Source organism: Bos mutus, chromosome 13, assembly GCF_027580195.1.
Source record: "Bos mutus isolate GX-2022 chromosome 13, NWIPB_WYAK_1.1, whole genome shotgun sequence".
Taxonomy (NCBI): Eukaryota; Metazoa; Chordata; class Mammalia; order Artiodactyla; family Bovidae; genus Bos; species Bos mutus.
In genome coordinates this window covers 65,051,599-65,074,101 of record NC_091629.1, presented here as the reverse complement: position 1 = coordinate 65,074,101, position 22,503 = coordinate 65,051,599, and the positions used below count along the sequence as shown (strand labels likewise).

At 41.0% G+C, this 22,503-nt stretch overlaps 1 protein-coding gene across 3 annotated transcripts in view; it reads right to left on the bottom strand.

Moving 5' to 3' along the window:
• The window catches only part of RSU1 (Ras suppressor protein 1), a 205,655-nt gene that overhangs the window by 121,845 nt on the left and 61,307 nt on the right, over window positions 1–22,503 (bottom strand). For all 3 annotated transcript variants that reach the window (XM_070381905.1, XM_070381903.1, XM_070381904.1), the window contains 3 exons: window positions 22,321–22,439; window positions 20,230–20,312; window positions 19,839–19,953 (listed from right to left, as the gene is read on the bottom strand). In XM_070381905.1, coding sequence (XP_070238006.1) covers window positions 19,839–19,953; window positions 20,230–20,312; window positions 22,321–22,439 — 317 coding nt within the window. The remainder of the gene's footprint in view (window positions 1–19,838; window positions 19,954–20,229; window positions 20,313–22,320; window positions 22,440–22,503) is intronic.

Sequence of the window (22,503 nt, the reverse complement as noted above, 5' to 3'; positions counted from 1 at the left end):
ACCCAAAGCCCGATAGAATTAGGATCCTGAAGTCAAGAGGGACCACGCAGACCAACCAGCTGGCACGACTCTGGGGGATGAGAGGTGAAAGAAATGACTTTCACGAATGTTACTGCATTATGAAGCTCATGTGTCCGGTCCTATGCGTGATAGGATGAGTAATGGCTCCCAAATATATTCCATGTCTCAATCCCGGAACTTGTGAATGTCAGCTTGTATCTGTTAAAGAGGACTTTACAGATGTGATTAAGTTCGGGATCCTGAGGTGAGGGGAGTGTCTGGGTGGGCCTGATGTCATCACATAGGTCCTTCTGTGAAGGATGGAGGAGCAGCAGCGGGACAGAAGGCAGAGATGAGGGAAGCAGAGATGGATGGAAGCATTTTGGGAGATGGAGGACCACAGACAACCACTAGAAACTGAAAAAAGGCAAGGAAACTGGATTCTCCCACAAAACCTCCTTCAGGAACCAACTCTGCCTTCCCCTTTATTTTAACTCAGTGGAAATGACTTCAGACATCTGACTTCCAGATAGCATGAGAATAAATTGTTGCGTGAAGGCAGCGAGTTTGCGGCAATCTGCTACAGCACTAACAGGAAATGAACACACTGTGCAAAGAAATGCTGGTGCTGAATGAAATACACTGGCCCTTTGAGCTGGAGACAGTATCACCTTCTTCCACTTAGTAAACTTTTCAAGGCCTCAAGGTACTGTTCATAAAATGTCTAAAGTGAAGTGAAAGTTTTAGTTGCTCAGTTGTATCTAGCTGTTTGCGACCCCATGGACTGTAGCCTGCCAGACTCCTCTGTCAATGGAATTCTCCAGGCAAGAATACTGGAGTAGTCCTTTCTTCAGGGGATCTTCTCCACCCAACCCAGATCTGCCTGCAGAACTGCAGGCAGATTCTTTACCATGTGAGCCACAAGGGAAGCCCTTAAAATGTCTAAGTTGTTACCTCCTGTTACAAAGTACAACATAACATGTTTTGACCCTGGCACAGAAAGTCTGCAAATTAAGTGTATTTTTAAAGAAACTATAAAACATTATTAGTGATAGTACAAAAACAAATATTTATACTTCCGTATCAGACCTGTAAAATGGGTATTCTTCTGTGAAACTTGTATTGGGTTGGCCAAAAAGTTCCTTGGGCTTTTTCATAACATCTTATAAATGAACTTTTTGGCCAATCCAATATTAATCTCCATGATGTTCCCCTTCTCCTGCTGTCTTCTGTGCGTGGTTTCAAAGAGGACGAAAAATGAATGGATAAGGCCAAGCTCCTGGTAACTCAGACTGGGGATGGGGGTGGAGGCGGGATGTGGTGGGGTGATGAAAACCAGAAAACCAGAGGAAAATTAACTGTTATCTGCTCTGGACATCACTGTCACAAAAGAATGAAAAGATAAGGAGACCATTAAAGTGATTATAACAAACAGACTATGACTTCTCCCAGGCTATAAAGTCAGAGGTTAGGCATGGAGTTTCTTCTAACTTTTTAAATGGCATTTATTTCACTGTTCATGTCTAAGAGTGTCTGCAAAAATGGCTCTAATAATCCCCCTCCCTGTAACCAGGCCCTTTGATCCTTTGCAGACTGTCTCTGGGCTTAGTCATGGGGCTTGCTTTGGCCAATGGGTCATTAGCAAGTGTGAACCAAGAAGAAACTTGCAAAGTGCTTGTGTATCCAGGCACTGCAGAGCTTTGACTGCCAACCTGCCAGCCCCAGGCAGGTCAGAGAGACCAGCCCAGATCACCAGCCATCAACCAAGCCCCAGGTGATCCCAGAGACCTAAGAGAGCAGAGTTAAAAGTGTCAGTTAACAGAGTTCTGACCAACAGAAAAGTGAACACATCAGGACTTCCCTGGAGGTCCAGTGGTTAAGGCTCCATACTTCCACCGCAGGGGTGCAAGTTCTATTCCTGGATGGGGAACTAGATCCTGCATGCCTCAGGGCATGGCCAAAAAAGACTATTTTTTGAGCAAATAAAATGGCTCTGTTTTACTCCACCAGGTTTTAGGGTAGTTTATCATTATGTTATTCAGTAAAAACTAACATGTTACAATTTATAAAGCTAACACAAATGCACTGTAGAAATTTTGAAAAATTAAAGACAAAATAAAGACAGAAAAATAAAAATTACCTAGAATTCCAAAGGCATTCGTCAATAACTTTTGATTAACTCATTTCTGTGTAGCTATGTAAAAATCCTCTGTAATTAGACTTACACTGTGAATTCAACTGCCTACTGTGCTGTAAGCATTTCTCATAATCTACCACAGTTTATTTACGGGTTCTTACTCAATGGATTTTAAAGTGGCTTTAAATACCTTATTTAGGATTAAATATCTTATTTAGGAGAGATAAGCACTCATAAAAGGTAGCTATTCATATCATTATCTCACTGACACATTTTCAACCTTACTCTTTTATAAAAACTGATCAATTTAAGATGATCAAAGGAAAAGTTACAAAAATCCGATTAACACAGAAAATTCAACATTATTCAAAGTGGTACTGGCTGCTGTTCAAGTAGTCATGCTGGGGTTACCATTTGACTGTGCAAAATATGATAGTCCACAGAAAAAGAAAGGTGTGATAAACTGAGGCTCAAAGTTCCGTTATGAAGGATTCAAACACAGATTTTTATTAAAGAAGTCAGTGAAGAGCTAAAACTTAAAAATTATACTAAGCGAGCAAAAGTTCTGGAAGATTAAAAGAATGAATGAAAAGAACAAGCTTGTATATATGTATACATATGGTTGATCCACTTTGCTGTACAGCAGGAACTAACACTGTAAAGCAATTACACTCCAATTAAAAAAAAAAAAAAAAAAAACAGGCTTCATCTTTTGCTCACTGCCTAGGAACATAGTAAGCTAAGAAATAACACACTCCAAAGATACTATAAAAAGTTGGACAACTAACTTTTCTGCATTCTCATACAGCAAATTACAGCTAGCGAAGTCTTTTGGATAGCAATTGCTTTCACTTGGGTCAACCGAAATGACCAAACAATGAACCCTGAACACCAACCATTGATCTTGCTAATTGCACCTGCCACTATATTTGCTTCTTTCGTTTCCAGGCAGCTCTCTCTTCTAACACTATTCCAATTGTTAAATGGTCAGACACACAAAGTGACAGATTTAGTGTTTCACCAGTAATTTATGTGACTGACTGCAATGCTGCTGTTGTAGTGAATCATGATTTGTCTCACACTGTAGCATATAACCCTTTAAATGCAACGGGTAAAAAGCCAAGACCTCTTTAAAGTTTATGTAGAACCATCTCCCACTATATCCTATGAACTAGATTTGAAGGAGAACCAATCAAATGAGTGATGGATTTCTTTTCTGTCTGTAGTTATCACTTCATGCACAAGCCACTCATGCATCTTGGGTTCAGGTACTGTTCTTTACTTGCATGTGATTCAGAAGGAAATCTGGGAGATACACATAAATGACATCTGTGCCCGTCAGCTAACAGAACCTAGATTACAGGGTTAGGAGTATTTGGGTGAGAATCCAACACTGAAGGGTCCATGCACGTATCTGGGAGCATCTTAAAATTCTCTGAATTACAGGTCAAAGTTCATATGTGAAAAAATACATTTTGGATAGAGTAACTGTACAGGTTTCACTGCTTTCATAAAGGAGTCAGGGATTCTTGCAAAGATTAAATACAAAGGCTTACAGGAACATGACTTTATGTTGCAAGGTAAAAGAAGTGAAGGCAGAAATAAGCATGTAAACAATGAGACAATATCAAGAGACATCATGTTTTACACCAAGGCTTATAAACAAAGAGATGAGAGAAACTGGTGGTTAAAGGGCTGAATTGTGTCCAATCCCCCAACTTCATGTTGCAGTCCTAACTCCCAGTACCTCAGAATGTGACTATTAGGAGACTGAGTCTTTACAGAGGCTATTTAATTAAAATAAGGAATGGGCTCTAATGGGTTTCCCAAGTGACTCAGAGGTAAAGAATCTGCCTGCAATGCAGGAGACACACAAGAGACTGGTGTTCGATCCCTAGGCCAGGAAGACCTCCTGGAGAAGGAAATAACGCACTCCAGTATTCTTGCCTGGAGAATCCCACAGATAGAGGAGCCCATGGATAGAGGAGCCCGTGGGGTCACAAAGTGTTGGACACAATTGGGCAATGAAGCACACATGGGCTCTAATCCAATATGGCCTGTGTACTTCTGCAGTAGGAACAGAAATTGTGGACACACAGAGAGATACCCAATGTGTATGCTTACACAAAGCGACAGCCATAAAGACAAGGGGAGAGGGACCTCCCTGGTGGTCCAGTGGCTGAGTCTTCATGCCCCCAATGCGGGGGGCCCAGGTTAAATCCCCAGTCAGGGAACTAGGTCCCACATGCCACAACTAAGAGTTCATATGCTGCAACCAAGACTCAGTGCAGCCAAATAAATACATAAAAAAAAAAAAAAATATGGGAAGAAGGCAGCAATCAACAATCCAAGGAGAAAGATCAGGAATAGACCTTTCCCTATGGTCCTCAGAAGAAATCACTTCTACTGATACAAAGATCTGGGACTTCCAGTGTTCACAACTGTGAGAAAATAAATTTCTGTTGTTTAAGCCATCCACTTTGTAATGGCAGGCAAAGCAAACTTATATAGTTGGTCTCAGCTACAGCAGTGGATTAACAAGATAACTCAAAAGGCAATGAAGACCAAGAGATTCTAGGGGTTAGTGAAGTGAAAGTCGCTCAGTTGTGTCCAACTCTTTTGTGACCCCATGGACTTCCATATAGTTCATGGAATTATATGGAAGTTATATAATATATATGGAAGCTATATAATATATATGGAATTATTCTCCAGGCCAGAATACTGGAGTGGCTAGCCTTTTCCTTCTCCAGGGGATCTTCCCAACCCAAGGATCAAACCCAGTTCTCCCACATTGCAGACGGATTCTTTACCAACTGAGCCACATGGGGTTAAAAACTTGGTACATACCAGAAATGAAGGAAAAATGAGCTAATGAATATCTGTAGTAATGTGGAAGATTATACACATGGAATTCTCTGACACATTTATAGACACTGGAGGGTACACAGTCTTTCCCAAGTAAAAAATGGCAAAGGTCATACACAAAAAACTCAGAAAACCTAATATTCATTAGGGAAAGACTGAATACTTTCTCCCTAGGATCAGGAATAAGACCAGGATGTTTGCTCTTCCCACTTTTGTACCAGAGACTGTAGCCAAAGTAATTACACAAGAAAATTAAATGTACTCAAATTGGAAAGCAGGAAGTAAAACTGTTTCAAGTTGCAAATGACATGATCATGTATGGAAAAAATTCTAGGAATTGCCTAAAAAGAACAATGAGAATAAATGAGTTCAGCAACACTATAAGATCAAAACAAAAATCTACTGTATTTTTATATACTAGCAATAAACAAATCAAAAGTAAGTTCACTAAACAATTTCACTTATAATAGTATCAAAAAGGACAAAATGCTTAGGAATAAATATAATAAAGGAAGTGTGGGTATTAGCTGTAATTTCCATTTTGTCACTTTCAAGTCTTTGTGTACTTGTTTTTCCAAAGATTCCCTTGAAGAGGGCAAGGATTAGGCCTATTTCATTTATTATTGTTCTCCAAACCCAACAGATTACTGCCTATGGGACCAGAGATCAGAATCTGATAACAGAAGCTAGGTAGAGGCTGTCTAGGTAGAAGAGCCATTCTTCTTAAAACAGCAAGCATGAAAGACAACAGGGAGAGTACTGTGGTCTGTAAATACACTAAGGATGAGCATGGGCTTGTTACCAATAGGAGCACGCAGGCTACTGCTCCAAACTTTACAGAAGCATCAACAGCACTGTCAGGCGCTTTCCTTAGCAGGCCGTCCACTTACGAAAGTATGAGTTGAAAACATGAACAATTCTAAAGAGGTCTAAATAAATACAAGTAAGAAAGGCTAACCCTCACACTGGTCAGAATGGCCATCATCAGAAAATCTACAAACAGTAAGTGCTAGAGAAGGTGTGGAGCAAAGGGAACTTTACACTGTTGGTGGGAATGTAAATTGGTGCAGACACCACGGAGAATAGAAGTTTTCTGGAGAATGAAAGTTCCTAAAAAACTAAAAAGAGAATTACCATATGATCCTGCAATCCCACTCCTGGGCATATATCCAGAGAAAGCCATAGTTTGAAATAATACATGCACCCCAATATTCATTGCAGCACTATTTACAATAGCCAGGACATGGAAGCAATGTAATATCCATTGACAGAGGAATGAATAAAGAAGATGTGGTACATATATACATTGGACTATTAGCCATAAAAAATATATATATAATGCCATTTGCAGCAAACTGGATGGACTTAGAAATTGTCATACTATGTGAGGTAAAGTCAGACAAAGACAACCATCATATGTCACCTATATGTGGAACCTAAAAAAATGGTAAAAATGAACTTACTTACAAAGCAGAAATAGAGCCACAGATGTAGAAAACAAACTTATGGTTACAGGGGTGAAGGAAGCGGGATGTGGGGTAAATTGGGAGACTGGGATTAATACTATGTATAAAATTAATAAGGACCTACTGTATAGCACAGGGAACTTTACTCAATACTCAGTAATGACTTATATGGGAAAAGACTCTTTAAAAAACGGATATAAGTAGAGGTATAGCTGATTCACTTTGTTGTACAGCAGAAACACAACATTGTAAATCAATCATACTCCAATAAAAATTTCTAAAGAAAAGAAAGGCTAACTCATGATGAGTAGTGATAAGGTACAGTTTTAGGGTTATCACTACACTGCTGGTGCTGACAAGATGCAAGACATCCTCCTCCACTCTCATCCCTAACTCCCCAGCACTACGATGAGAAACTCACATTCCCACACATAATGCCACTCAGGTCTAGTTCAGCAGAACATGACTTATTTTTTTTATGTGGGCTAATATATAGGAGATGCTTTTAGGGAGATGCTACATAAACGTAAGATATTATATATGTATTCAGGTGATAGGAACTGTATTTACAGATAAGCTTCTGGAATTAAAAAAAAAAAAAATTAAATCTGGAAGCTCAGCACTGCCAGCATTTCTCCCAGGGCAGGAATACATTTAGTATCCTATTAAATCAAAGGCTGGTCCACTGGAAACACTGGCTTGCTTCACTAGCTGGTGTTAACACAGATTGATGCCCATGCTCAATCATACCCAACCTGACACTGGGCTTCCTGAAATTTATAATATGGAATGGAAACGTTTTATGTGTTGCAACTTCCCACCCCCTTTAAAGCAGTAATTCACCAGGCAGAAATATAATTCACTTAGCATTTTTAAAATCCACACTTAAAGCATTTTCCAGGGCTAAAGATGCATTGGAACAGAACATATAAAACAGAACTTGTTAAAAAATATCATGTAGGAAGACCTCGTGGGAGTCATTTTTTATGATCAACTAAGACCATGGGAATCAAAGAATAGGCTATCTTACTTTTTGTGAAGTATGACAAAAGGAATATTAACACAGAAATAAAATGTAAGCGCATGTAACGTAATTCAAGGCAAAACTTCAAAGTCGCATTTTCTTTATTTTCCAAAGAATAAAATTCTTGGAAATTTATTTGGAACCACAGGTTTGGAAGCACTGCTGTCATCTAATGATAAATGATACCTTTCTACAGACTCAGTATTGATACACTTATGGATACACTGTTGGGAAGAATATTTACTGTTGAAGGTCAAGAGATCAGAACTGAAAATCTGATGTTGTCAATAACATGCTATGTCCACAATACAAGCTTTGGGCAAGTCACAACCTCCCTATACATCTTAGTTTTGACAACTTTAAAGTGACTGAAAAGCTCTTCTGTCTACAATACATAAGTGAGATAAAAGTCCATGAAACCATTTTGTAAATATGGTATTGTTTAAAAAAAAATAAAAAGTATTTCTGTAAACCTATCTGGCATAAAAGTAACTTCAAAAATGTTCGTGGTTGACTGACAAAGTCAATTTTGTACAAGTGACAGTTACTAGTTTCGTAGGAAAGTACTTGCCACTCACTGCTTTATTAAGCAAACATATCATCACCTGTGGCAACCACTTCACAGGCTAACAGCTTGTCTTCTGAGGTATGCATTGTTATTATTATCTAATCCATAGTGACTTTTTCCCATAAAAATGCTATTTCTTTTTCCTAAGATTTTTTTGATGGGGACAATCTTAAAGTCTTCAAATGGATTTCTTAGAATATTGCTTCTGTTAAATGTATTGGTTTTTTGGCCATAAGGCAAGTGGGATCTTAGTTACCTGACCAGGGAACTCTGCCCTCTGCATTGGAAGGTGAAGTCTTAACCACTGGACTGCCAGGGAAGTCCCAAAACGCTATTTCTTGATATAGGCTATATTTCTCTTTGTCCTAGAATGGGCACAAAACAAAAGCAGCCAGTGGTCCTACCCTCGGTGGACGTGGAATAGTTATTCCAGATCATGGCAGTTCTACATCTGGCTCCCAGTCTATCTGGCCACGTGACCCACAGCAAGTTACTATAGCTTCATGTCTCCATCTGCAAAATGGGGAGAAAGCCTCCAATCTCTCAAAGCTTTTGTGAGATTTACGTGACAAACTATATACAAAATGCCTAATGGAAAAGTTTACCTAATGGAAAAGTTTACATGCTCAGTAAGTTAAAACTTACTTACCTTCTTTTTAATTCCTTTTCTGCTTCTGTGGATCAACACAGAAACGGTACAATACTAAAAACAAAATAATTAACTATGTAACCCGAGGGATGCTAAACATACCAAGAGATGCTTCTCCATCTCTGAGCTTCCTCCCCCTCCCTGGCTCCTCTCCACAGACCTCCAGCATCACCTTGGTCCCTACTGAACACAAGCCCTGCGCCAGGCTGCTTGATATCACACAGGGCTTTAGGGTGACTTCCCCGAAGGTTCCCAAGGGAGTGTCTCAGAGCTACAATCAGTCACCTCTTCTAAAGGACACAGAGACAAGAGTCTAGAGCTTTACTGACCAGGATAATGAGGTAAGTTACACCAAAGGCAGATGCTTATAGAGCCAGCCAGGCAAATGCACCTTGCATGCATTCACTGACTCCTGTGTGTGATCAGCATTTGTCACATGAAAAGACTGGGTCCAGGGACTTCCCTGGTGGTCCAGTGGCTAAGACTTCATGCTCCCAGTGCAGGGGACCCTGGTTCCATCCCTGGTCAGGGATCTAAATCTCACAGACCTGTGTGCCGCAACTAAGACCCAGCACGCCCAAATAAATAAAAACAACTTTTTTTTTGGTGTTTAAAAAAAAAAGTTAAGGGGCACAATAAAAGATAGGAATATTAAAAAAAAAAAGTCTGAGTCCAGAAGTAAATCCAGGCTTTGCATACTCCAGTATCTACAGGGGCCAGTGAAATCAATGAAGGAAGAAAAGCAGAAGAAACAATAACACAAATGAGGGGATTAGCGCTTCCAAAAAAAGTCTCAAATTTTGGACATTTTCCCATGGAGTTTGAAATGAGACTGTTTATCATGTAATTTAAAACTTGTGCACACACCTGCAGCATTCTGAACTAAATTTTATAAATCCTAAGTGATATTGTGTTATATTTTTGTAACTTGTGAATTTGAAAACAAAAATATACAAATCATTGTATAACTCTGTTATGTAATTTCCTCATTTCTGTTTAGTGAGGGATCTTCAGAGGCTCAGGTGAGGGTCCTGGTGAACTAGAAAGTGTAATCCAGTTGGAAAAAAGCCAGGTGCTATGAGTTATGGCCACTGAGTAATATGCAGGTAAGTGATTTGTTCAAGGTCATCTGCCTTGGGAGACCAGACGGTGGGTGATCCAGGCCAGTGGATACCCCTACCGCACTCTCAACTATGCTGTCCCATGTCTTGATTTTGTTCATAAGTTTTAAAATGAATACATCAAACAAAACCAAGAATAGAAGTAGAAAAGAGGGTCAATTCAAAGGACTGCTTCTCAGCCTAATCAGACAGACCATAACCCTTTCCCACCTTTCACAATTAACAGGATTTAGGCAGAGAAAAGCAGCTCCGATAACAATCTAAAGTTGCTTTGGGTCAGGGCAGATAATTCTCCAGAACAGAGAATCTAGACTAAAAGAAAAAATGTTTAATGTATTATGTCTTTGGTATCTGCTTATTCTGGAGATGGCTAATAACTGGCATTACATCTTTTCTCAAGAAAAGAGTTAACAGATTTCACATGATAGCTAAACTATTAATAGCTTGCCTAGCTTGAAAACAGTCCAACTTTATGCTCTAGGATCTTTAATGCTTTTAATTTATAACAAAATAATAAAGACTTAGCGTACTTCAAACATGCATTACTAACATGTAGACATGTGACAAAGGATTACAGTGTATGCACACATCAGTAATATTAAAAAGTGAAGACAAGAAAAGAAGAAAAACAGGGAGAAGAAAAAAAATCATCAATGAAATGCAGAGTGTCACAAAAGGCAACCCAAGACAGTAAGAAATTAAGTGAAAAAACAAGGTATCTCTTGCAGGGAGGTAGTTTAAGATCTTACCATGGGATGAAGAAATGAGTTAGATCAAGTGCTATTAAGAATTCAATACTTCTGGACAAGTTCATAGTCTCATATAGGATGTCACAAAGTCAGGAAGTGAATGAATGAACGAGTGAATGAAGCAACCAAGCAATGAACTAACCACAAAGAAGAACCAGGTGACTTGCTCCCAGTCTCAATTACACAACTCACAAAAAGGGCTGAGCTGAAAATCACTTGTGAAATCAAACATGTATCAGGAACACAATGATGGGATTGAAGAGATGGCAATGAAACCCTTCCTCCAGACCTTCTGTCCACTGTGCCTGTTTGCCACATGGGGCCCTCACCTTATCCTCCCCACTTCTCTTCCCTGAAAGTCCCTTTGGACATCCCCTTGCACTTCCTCACCTTCCTCATCCGAGGCTAAGTCTCAGCCTTTCTTTCATCCAGCCAATCACAATGTGTTAGACTCCTGCTCACCAGGCACTCAGTCTCCAAACAGTGCACGTTTAATAGTATAAAAATCCACTGTGTGTATATTATTATTTTAATCTTCACAACAGTACTACTACCCTCATTCTGCAGGAAGCATAGAAAATAACCTGCCTATTATCACAGAACAAGGAACTGGGAGACTAAGATAGCAACAGAAGTGTAGTGACAAAGAGTAAGCCTCTATAACCTACTACATACATTAAAACATATTTTACCCTTTAGGATAAGATAACTGGCAACAATAATGTGAAGTTGTAAGACATTTTTAATCAGGGACTTAACTGACCAACAAGAGAATATCATATCTCCTTCTCTTCTGTGTTAGGAGAGAAAGTTTTTTCTTTAGCATCTCAACACTATTAAGAAAAGGATTAAGAGGTGTAACTGGAAGGATTTGAGATGTATATACTCCACTTTATTTTAACAAAAAAAAATTTGGCCGTGCTGGGTCTTGGTTACAACACACAAGACCTTTCATTTTTAGATGTAGCATGAGAACTCCTTGTTGCAGCGTGTGAGCTCTAGTTCCCTGACCAGGGATTGAATCCAGGCCTCCTGCACTGGAATTGCAGGGAAGTCTTCCACTCTCTTCTTAATTCTGTTCATCCTGGAGAATACAATTGGAGGAAAGCTCACAATTCATGACACCACTTACTCTCTGAAGGGGGTTAATATTTGTTTCCACTCTTCACAAATATGCTAGAAAGAATACAAAAGCATCTCATATTTCTGCAATAAAAACTGTGATTGGTGGCGTGTAGAGCAGTATACGAAGCCAGCGAGGCCTAGTATACGTAGCAATGCAAGCATCCTTCCCACAGGCCGTGTAAATGGGTGTTGATACCTGACATCTAAAAACACTGCTTTGTTGCATGCCTGGCTGACCAATGCGACTTCCTTCTCCAGAAGCAATTACTGGGGTGACAAATGCAGAGGGGTGACCGTCCAGAAGCCAAGATAACAGAAACGATTCCACCAAGTGCAAATACCTGGAAACTTAGGAAGGAGGCCATGTAAAACCACATAGGTAACATCTTTAGCTCTTATGGCTCATAAATCTCATGTGTGAGGCAGAAAATGCAAAATCAGAACAGAATCTACTGCTCACAGGGCCACCAGCTCTGAAACCACTGTTAGGCTGTTGACTCAGGGGCTTCATCTGTTCTGAAGATTGGTCTGGATGTCTGTCTCCCCCTCATCCCCCACTAACACAGGTCTTATCTCCACTGCATTAATTAATTCTTCTGCTAATTAAAAGGGGGTGAAATCTTAGTCACGTTGCTGCTTTTCTGAAGGACAGATAGGCTAGTAGCTGAACTGTTGTTCAGTCGCTGAGCTGTGTCTGACTCTTTGCCACCCCACGGACTGCGGCACACCAGCCTCCTCTATCCTCCACATCTCTTGGAGTTTGCTCAAATTCATGTCCACTGAATCAGTGATGCTATCTAACCATCTCATCTTCTGCTGCCCCCTTCTCCTTTTGCCTTCAATCTCTCCTAGCATCAGGGTCTTTTCCAATGAGTCAGCTCTTCGCAACAGCATCCATCCTTCCAATGAATATTCAGGGTTGATTTCCTTTAGGACTGATTGGTTTGATCTCTTTGCAGTCCAAGGGACTCTCAACAGTCTTCTCCAGCTGGGTAGCTCGATATACTGTTCCAAAAGATACTCTTGGATTCAGGCAGGCTCAAGAGAAGATGTCAACCATGTCTATTTCATCCCTTCGCTGGCAGAGTTAGCTTCACATGTCAGGAAAAACAGTTTCCCTACAAAGACAAAGCATTCTCACTGCAGTAACAGTGAGGGCTGATCATGAGGCCACAGAGAGGAGGTTACAGTCCCTGACTTGGGCACAGAGAGCTGCCCAAGAGCCAATCCAACCCTTAAAGGTCCCTGATCCTTCTGGCTTCAGGGTTTAGGAACTACGGAGTTTCATGGCTCTATCTTCTACCTCTCTGATCACATCCAAGAGACCTCATCCAATCTGTGGCCTTATGTTTATGTTGATGATACAATTGTATGTGCAGCCCAGACCTATCATCTAAACTCCAGATTCTAATATCAGCTGCCTTCTCGACTTGACACCCAAAAAGCATTTCAAACTTAAAATACTCCAAAGTCAGCTTGTAACCAGCTCCTCTCCTCCTCCTTCACCTGCCCTTCCCACTATCTTCCCCATCCTTTTCATTCCCTGACACCTCAGTCACTCTTCGCTCTCTCCCCCCTCATCTAATCACCACTAATTCCTATTAATTTTACCTCTGAAACAGACCCAGACTCTAACCATTATGACCACCTGGAAAAGCACAGAAAGCCTGCATTCCTTCTGGAGGCTTCAGGGGAAATCCTTGTCCTTGCTTCCGCATCCTCTGGAAGCGTCCACATTCCTCGGCCTGTGGTCCCTTCCATGCCTGACTCCAGCCTCTTGATTCTGTCATCCCATCTTCTACTGCTGTCCCTGTCTCCCCTGTCTCCCTCTTTGTAGGAACCTCACAATTACACTGGGCTCAGTGTGCTAATCCAGGATAACCTCCCATCTCAAGCTGTGACACTGCATCAGCAAAATCCCTTCATCATGCATAGTCGTCTATTCCTAGATTTCAGTAATTAGGAGGGGGCAACATTTGGCGGGGGAGGGCATTATTCTGCATCTCATTTACAGTAAAAGCCAGAGTCCTTGCAATGTCCTCAGGGCATAAGTCCCCAGGTGATCCAGTCCCTATTTCCTACCTAAGCCCATCTCTTCCAGCCCTCACCTCCCCTCACTGGGCTCCAGCCACACTAGTCTTCCGGCTGTTCCAGCATACACAAGCCCATCTCAGGCCTTCAGCACCTGCCTTTCCCTCTGCCAGGAAAGATCCCACCCTCACTTAGGTCTCTGGCTAAATGACACCAGCTTCTGATGAGGTTTTCTTCGTTCAGTTCAGTCGCTCAGTTGTGTCCAACTCTTTGCAACCCCATGCACTGCAGAACGCCAGGCTTCCCTGTCCATCACCAACTCCCAGAGTTTACTCAAACTCACATCCATTGAGTCCGTGATGCTATACAACCATCTCATCCTCTGTCATCCCCTTCTCCTCCTGCCTTCAATCTTTCCCAGCATCAGGGTCTTTTCCAATGAGTCAGCTCTTCGCATCAGGTGGACAAAGTGTTGGAGTTTCAGCTTCAGCATCAATCCTTCCAATGAATATTCAGGACTGATTTCCTTTAGGATGGACTGGTTTGATCTCCTTGCAATCCAAGGGACTCTCAAGAGTCTTCTCCAACACCACAGTTCAAAATCATCAATTCTTCAGCACTCAGCTTTCTTCACAGTCCAACTCTCACATCTATACATGACCACAGGAAAAACCATAGCCTTGACTAGATGGACCTTTGTTGGCAAAGTAATGTCTCTGCTTTTTAATATACTGTCTAGATTGGTCATAACTTTTCTTCCAAGGACCAAGCGTCTTTTAATTTCATGGATAGAGTCACCATCTGCAGTGATTTTGGAGCCCAGAAAAATAAAATCTGACACTGTTTCCACTGTTTCTCCATCTATTTGCCATGAAGTGATGGAACCAGATGACATGATCTTAGTTTCTCTGTTAACATCGTAGAACAGAAACACTACCCCTTCATTTAAACACTCTCTTCCATTTTCATTTTTCCCCAGGGCATTTAGCATGATCTGTTATGCTTTCTATCCATCCATCCATTCATCTATCCTCTCTGCCCAACTAAAATGTCATAAAGGGTATTTTTGTCTCTTTTTGTTGTATCTTCCAGAAATAAAACACGGAGCAAAGACTCAGTAAACGGTTGTTGAATATGTGAATTCTACATTACTAGAAAAGTCAGTTCCTTAAAAACAAAACCTGGTCTAAAGTAGGAATTTGATGTTTGAACGAATGAGGAAATGGAAGAGTAGGAGCAGAGGTGAATTGGGAGACTGGAATTAATATATCTACATTATTGATGGCTATTGTTTTTTATTCACTACCTTGTGTCCAACTCTTTTGCAACCCCGTGGACTGTAGCCCGACAGACTCCTCCGTCCATGAGGATTCTCCAGGCAAAAATACTGGAGGGGGTTGCCATTTCCTTCTCCAGGGGATCTTCCTGACCCAGGGATCAAACCCATGTCTCTTGCATTGGCAAGTGGATTCTTTACCATCGAGGCATCAGGAAAGCCCACACTATTGATACTACATATGCTACGCTAAGTCACTTCAGTCGTGTCCGACTCTGTGCGACCCCATAGACGGCAGCCCACCAGGCTGCCCCGTCCCTGGGATTCTCCAGGCAAGAACACTGGAGTGGGTTGCCATTTCCTTTTCCAATGCATGAAAGTGAAAAGTGAAAGTGAAGTTGCTCAGTCGTGTCCGACTCTTAGCGACCCCATGGATTGCAGCCTAACAGGCTCCTCCGTCCATGGGATTTTCCAAGCAAGAGTACTGAAGTGGGGTGCCATTGCCTTCTCCGGATACTACATATGAGACACATAAATAATGAGAACCTACTGTTCAGCACAGGGAACTCTACTCAATGCTCTGTGGTGACCTAAATGGGAAGGAAATCCAAAAAAGAGGGGAGATTATATACACACACACACACACACACATATATATGTGACTTTATATGTGATTTTTTATATATATATATGTGACTTTATATGTGATTATATATATATATATGTGTGACTTTGTTTTATAGTAGAAATTAACAACATTGTAAAGCAATTATATTCTATTAAAAATTTTTTTAAAAGACAGGCCTGCCTTACATCCAATTTTATACAAATAAACTGATTAACATAAAAGCAAGTGCTTTACTATTTGGGAACCAGACGTAACAGTTAAAGTAAGTTATTCAGGTGTGCACAGCAAAAGGAAAGTAATACATTTACATATTAAAACTTCAGTCCAGTCCTTGACTTTATGTGGCAGTGTCCCTGCATGTTCTTAGGCCCAACAAGTCAGAGTTCATCCGCATTCCCTTGCTTCCTTCAAAGGCTCTTACCGATGAGGCTTCAAGTTAATAAACTCCAAATTTATTTTTAAAAGAAATTCCACAGAAGTCTTGAAAGCCTTTACCTTGTTTATTCAGATGTATAAAAAGTAAATACATAGGGGAAGAGAGATCATTATCTGCCCTATACACGCTGAAGCAGTCCTGCAGCTACGGGATGCTGAAGGATGGACAGAGAGCAGCTTCGAGTCCACAGTCCCCAGCACTGCTCAGCCACCAGCCAGGGCAGCTGCAGACAACAGCCTTGGGTACCAGGTACACAAACAGAAGACATCTCCACTGTGGCTGGGTGGCTCCCCCATGCGGGGTGGAGGGATTAGTGGGGGGAGAACCAGAACAACTATGCAAACGGCTTCGCATGAAGAGCAGAACTGCAACACTTTTTTTGCCAAGTGTGACTCCAGTCCTGCTGCTCAGACCCGCACAGCCGGCCAGGGCACTCACCGCAGCGAACCTCCCCTCCTTCTGCTGCCATTTGGGGAAGCAAGCAGGTGCTGTGTTTTGTTCATATTTGGAATCAGCTTTCTAGGAATCCTCCCAGTGGCACATAGATGTGCAGGAGTGCGCCCCAGAGGTTAGAAACATGGACCTGCACAATGAGCTGCCAGGGCTTAAACATTGCCTCTGTGACTCTGTGTCCCTACGGATAAGGCACCAACCCTCTCTAAGACTCCGTTTCCTCATCTCTAAACAGTCCGTGCAGATAAAGCATCTAATGTAGTGCCTTGGCACACAAGACCTTAATACATATTATAACAACTTATCATAATACTAGCTATTATCGTATTCTTGACTTTAAAAAAAATCACTGGGATTTCTCAGGTGGTGTAGCAGTTAGGACTCCAGTCTCCCAATGCAGGGAGCACAGGTTTGATCCCTGGTCAGAGAACCAAGACTTTACAGGCTGCACGGCATAGCCAAAACAAACAAACAAAAAAAATCACTGTTCAAAACTAATCACCTGTCTTCCTCTTGAGTTTAGACGGGGTTTACCATTTATTTCCAGCTAAGTGTCTGCCTGCAGTTTGGGAAAACTGCCACTAGGCAGATGCTGAGACCAAGTTTTTCCAGGTATGGCTAGAAAATATAAACTAATTTAAAGACTTTCTCCTCAACCCTAGCCCTGAATAAAAAATATATATTATTTGGTATTGGGGAGCATAACAGAAATGTTAGGCAAATGTGACTATGTGCAGTATTTAAATAGGAAGATCATGTGACATTTTAAAATATACAGGTAGGCAGGTATGTGTGGGTTTAACTGGTATTTTTCTACCAAATTTTTAGCTGATAGAAATCACTGATTAATCCAATACCCTATACTGCCTCAGTGCTTAAAAAATGAAATAAAACCTTTTTTTTCCATTTCTCCTTGTCACACTAATCAAGGACAGACTTTAGAAGCACTTAAGTGAATTTTACCAAATTATACAAGAGTTAGTCTCACAGGTGGAGATGTGAATCAGTACTTTGGGGAGGCAGCAGGTATCTGTATGCTGCAAAAGCTCCCCGTGAATCCCTAACGCCAATATCTATGGCTGGCAAATACCTGTCCAGAATCTTCCTTTTGGCAAAAAGATTTTTTGCCTTAAAAACTCTGTTAACATCTCTTGATGTTGGAGCCTGCTCCTTAAGCAGGCCCCAGCAACTCAAAATCCAGCAAAGAGGCAGTGCCAAGTTACTCCACAGCCCTTAAAATCAGTACAAATTGGACTTCCCTGGTGGTCCAGTGGTTAAGAATCCGCCTGCCATGCAGGGGACACAGGTTCGGTCCCTGGTCTAGGAAGATCGCACGTGCTGAGGAGCAACTAAGCCTGTGTGCCACAGCTACTGAGCTCAAGCCCCAGAGCCCGTGCTCTGCAACAAGACAGGCGACCTCTGTGAGAAGCCCAAGTCCTGCAACTAGAGTAGCCCCCGCTCGCCACAACTAGAGCCAGCAGCAATGCATGCACCAATGAAGACCCAGCACAGCCAAAAATAAAATAAATGAAATCAGTACAAATTCCTCAAGACCTTGTACAGCAACAAAGGAGCTGCAGAAGATGGGGAAGCTGGGGTGAAACTGTGTATGCTTTTCCTTTAGACTAACGCTGCCAGATGGAGCTTTCTGCCCATGGTAACATTCTGTATCTGCATCTTCCCATAAAGGAGTCACATGAACATCTGAAGTGTGGCTCACGGCTTCTCCTGGACAGCACAGTTCTGGACAGAAGCCGGACTCAGCCCGCTTGTAGCCTTCCCAACCAATACCTTGCTATCTGAGGTCTTCGTATCATTACCTCATTCAGTACTTATCTCTCGAGAAGTTACCTTGTTCCCAGCATGTGGGAGGCACTGGGGACAGAGCAGGAACACATATATACCCTGTTTCTCATGGTGCTCACATTCTCATTAATAACAACTGGCCTCATAACTACCACTCATTTGAGACACTTCCTCAAAGAATTGCTGGGTCAAGTGTGTTTTTTAAAGTTGTGTTATTCTGCAGACATAGAGAACATAATTGTGGTTGCCAAGAGAGGCAGGTAGGAGAGGCATGGAGTGGGAGTTTGGGGTTAGCAGATGCAAACTATTATATATAGGATGGATAAACAAGGTCCCACTATATAGCACAGGGGACTATACTCAATACCCTGTGATAAACCATAACGGAAAAGAATATGAAAAAGAATATATATACATATATGCATGACTGAATCACTTTCTGTACAGGAGAAATTAACACAACATTGTGAATCAATTATTATTTCAATAAAATGCAATAAATAAACAAGTAAATAAAATCGTGCTATTTTGGAGCAAAAAAGCAAACAGTCATAGTTTGAGAAACAATACAGTTCAACGTATTGAAGAAATGAGAGGACATCCACAGTCTCCACAAGCAAGACAGGAGAACTCATGAAACTTTTCTAGAAGAGCAACATAACCTCAATAACAGAGGAACCTGTGCGGACGTTATTTCCAAGGAAGGTCGTTAAGGTCACCTAGGGCCATCTGAATGACCAGCAGCCTAGTAAGACACAGGGGCCACGGCAGGAGGACTGAGGAATTCCCAATGAGAACACATGTTAACCATTCCCACTGAAGATGGCATTTGATATTGAAACTCCAACTAAAAATCTTAGTTTATCCACTTAAAAAATAATTGTAATATATAATGGAACTATATGTAAGTTTGTTCTGTATTTTCCAAGTCTCCTGTAAATGTATTATCATACTTTCATACTTTTAAAAAGAATAAAGAAAAAAGCATTAAAAAAAAAAAAAAAAAAAGATGGCATCAGGAGACAACCAAATTCATGTTTGGAATTGTAGTAGTTTTAAGCAACTGTCATAAATACTGTAACTATTTGATAAAAAGTTTTCAAGGGATTAAGATAGAAAACTAAATGATCAAAAAAATGAGTGATAGGTTCCTTTCAAAAAAGCCATCATCACCAACGGTAAAGGAGGAGCCCCAGGTAAGACCATTACTTCTCATGCCAGACTCTTCCCACAGCTCCAGGCAGGCAGCCAGGCCTGGTCATCTGCCATCAGCAGTGTTGAGATGCTCGGAGTTGCAGGTGCTCAACGGAGCCTCAGGGCAGGTCAAACCCAGAGCAGCTCAACTCTGGTCAATGACAAATGCTACTAGGAAGGATGAGAACTGGGTGCCCGGGTGGAGGGTTCTCGCCGAGAAGAGGAGAGAGGAGTTTGCAGAGTTTCTGCACTGGGATCATTATTAATAATTAAAGCCAGAACTTGGCTCATTCATCAGCCACCTTACCTAGTTCTGGGGGCAGAACGGTCAGGCGGTTCCCTTGAATGTGGAGCTCCTTAAGCTGAGTAAGCTCCCCGATTTCCTTAGGCAGCGAGATCAGGTCGTTATCCCTAAGGCTGAGCTAAATAGAAGAGAAACAAGGGGGTGTCAAAACAATTTTCACATAAAGAGGCGCTCGGCAGAGGCCCTCGTCCTCGCCCTTGCCCTCTCTTCCTCGAAGGCTCAATCCTTCCAATTTATTTACAAGAGTCTGCAGACAGGCAACGAATGGTCTCAGGGAGCAGTGGCTTTTATTCCTGCAAAACAAACCATACTCTGGCTCAAATTGCCTTGATTCCACTCCTACAAGGGCTGTAGGAGTGAATTGATTTTCTAAGAATTTAGATAAATTACTTACTATCTGCAACTTTGTGAGTTTCCCGATATCTGGCGGCAGGATTTCAAAATCGTTGTCACTTAGATAGAGTGCACGCAGGGTGGCTGCAAATTAAACAGCAATATATAAACAGGGTGGCATGGAACCCAACCATTTGAGGTCTGATCAATACGTGGGAGTCAGCTTTGATTAATAACCCTGGCGTGGTGAAAAGCCTGTGACATACCTAGGGCTTGCGATAATAACCAGCAGGTCAAACTTAGATTTACTGGCTTATTGTGTAGCTGGTGTGTTCAGGAAAATATCTATATCCAAGAGGACTGATATAATTAACAACTCGTGGGCACTGGCAGCTGCTGGCACAGAGTTTCAATTCACTTTCAGAAAAGATAGCTATTTTTCTTCAATTACTTCTGATTCACCTGTATGGCTCAATTTGCATCCAGAGTGAAACCAAGAAAGCCACTGTGTCACTTATATCAACACTCAGGGCAAAAGAGCTTGGTTGTATAAAGAGAACTAGGTCAAAAAATAAAGAACCAAAAGGCTTTCTCGTGATGGAGGTCAGAATCATAGTTCATTGTTTCCATCATCAGACTATTATTACTTGTTCCCATAGCCTTAACCACAAAAATAAATGAAGATGAAGGAGTTAAAATAGTGCAGTGGAATTTAAAAACAGAGAAAACCCTAATTTAGGCAGAAATCTGTTTACAATATTATACAAGGATATCAGTCCCTAAACCACTGAAGGGTAAAACCCTAAGGCATCATTTCATCCTTAACCAAAAGGAAGGAGTATAATTAGATGTAGTTTTATTTGTTTACATGTATTCAACTACATTCTAATGTCTTAAAATTCAACAGAATTGTATGTTAATAGACGTAAGAAAAGCAATTTCTCCCATGGTCCAAGAAAACATGCTAAAGTTGGTTTCATGGGCCTGACAAAGTCTGGGATAAAGAATACATGCTGTGCTTAGTCTCTCAGTTGTGTCTGACTCTTTGTGACCCCCCAGACTGTAGCCCACCAGGCTCCTTTGTCCATGGGGATTCTCTAGGCAAGAAAACTGGAGTGGGTTGCCATGTCCTCCTCCAGGGGATCTTCCCAACCCAGGGATCGAACCCAGGTCTCCCGAATTGCAGGTGATTCTTTACTGTCTGAGCCACCAGGGAAGCCCAGGAATACTGGAGTGGGTAGCCTATCCCTTCTCTGGGGGATCTTCCAGACCCAGGAATCGGACTGGGGTCTCCTGCATTGCAGGCAGATTCTTTACCAGCTGAGTTACCAGGGAAGCCCTGATAAAGTATATATGGAAGGTTAAAAAAAAAAAAAGAAAAGAAACTTTATAGAGACTAACTCAGAAAAATCGGAATCTCTGGAGGCCAGCTATGTCACTATTTGGAAAAACAGAACATTATTCACCTAAAGACAACAACTCTTTCCTAAATATTTTATGAGTTCTCAGAAAATCACTTTTTCCTATTTTTCACAAGCATCTGCAGCAAGAAATGTGTTTACATATAAGAGGATAAAGTGTGTTCATCTATGACTGGTGATTTCTTAGTGTCTGATGACATGCTGTAGACGAAACAGATAATATCAATAAGAATACTTTTTAAAAGTCTTATAATAAGAATCTTGGCTAGAAATGTTTAAAATTCTGCTAGTGGTTTATTAATGTATATTTTTATAAGTAACTCATTGGAATATCTTTGGGCAAAAAGCCTTCAAATCATTAATAGCAACACATGAGAAAGTCACATACTATACATATACATATATATATATATATAATTTTTTTTTGCATGTTCTTTAAAAAGACAGTCAAGCTATCTAGCTAAATGTGAGATGATCTCATTTAGGCAAAAATTTCTATCATAAAGTTAATATGACATTACCAAGTCCACTTGAGTGCAATGGTGTTAGATCACAATTTATCAAATATACATACTGCTGAGCTATGAGGGAACATTCAAAGGAATGTGAAGTAAAAAATATATATATATGTCCAATAATTTCTCTTGGAGTTTGGGACCTGGCAAATAAATTTCCCTTTTAGAATGCAGAGGACCATTTTAAGGAGATTTATAGGATTAAAAGTTTCTTACTCAGATAGAAGAAGTTTCCAGGAAGAGAATTTTCATTTAAGTTGTTATAAGTCAAATCAAGGACCTCCAGAGCCGGAAGCGATCCAAATCCTCGAGGCAGAGTGTTTAGTCTATTCATGCTGTTGTTGGGGGTAAAAATATAAAATGTCACACACAAAACATGTATGTATATGGACTACTCAG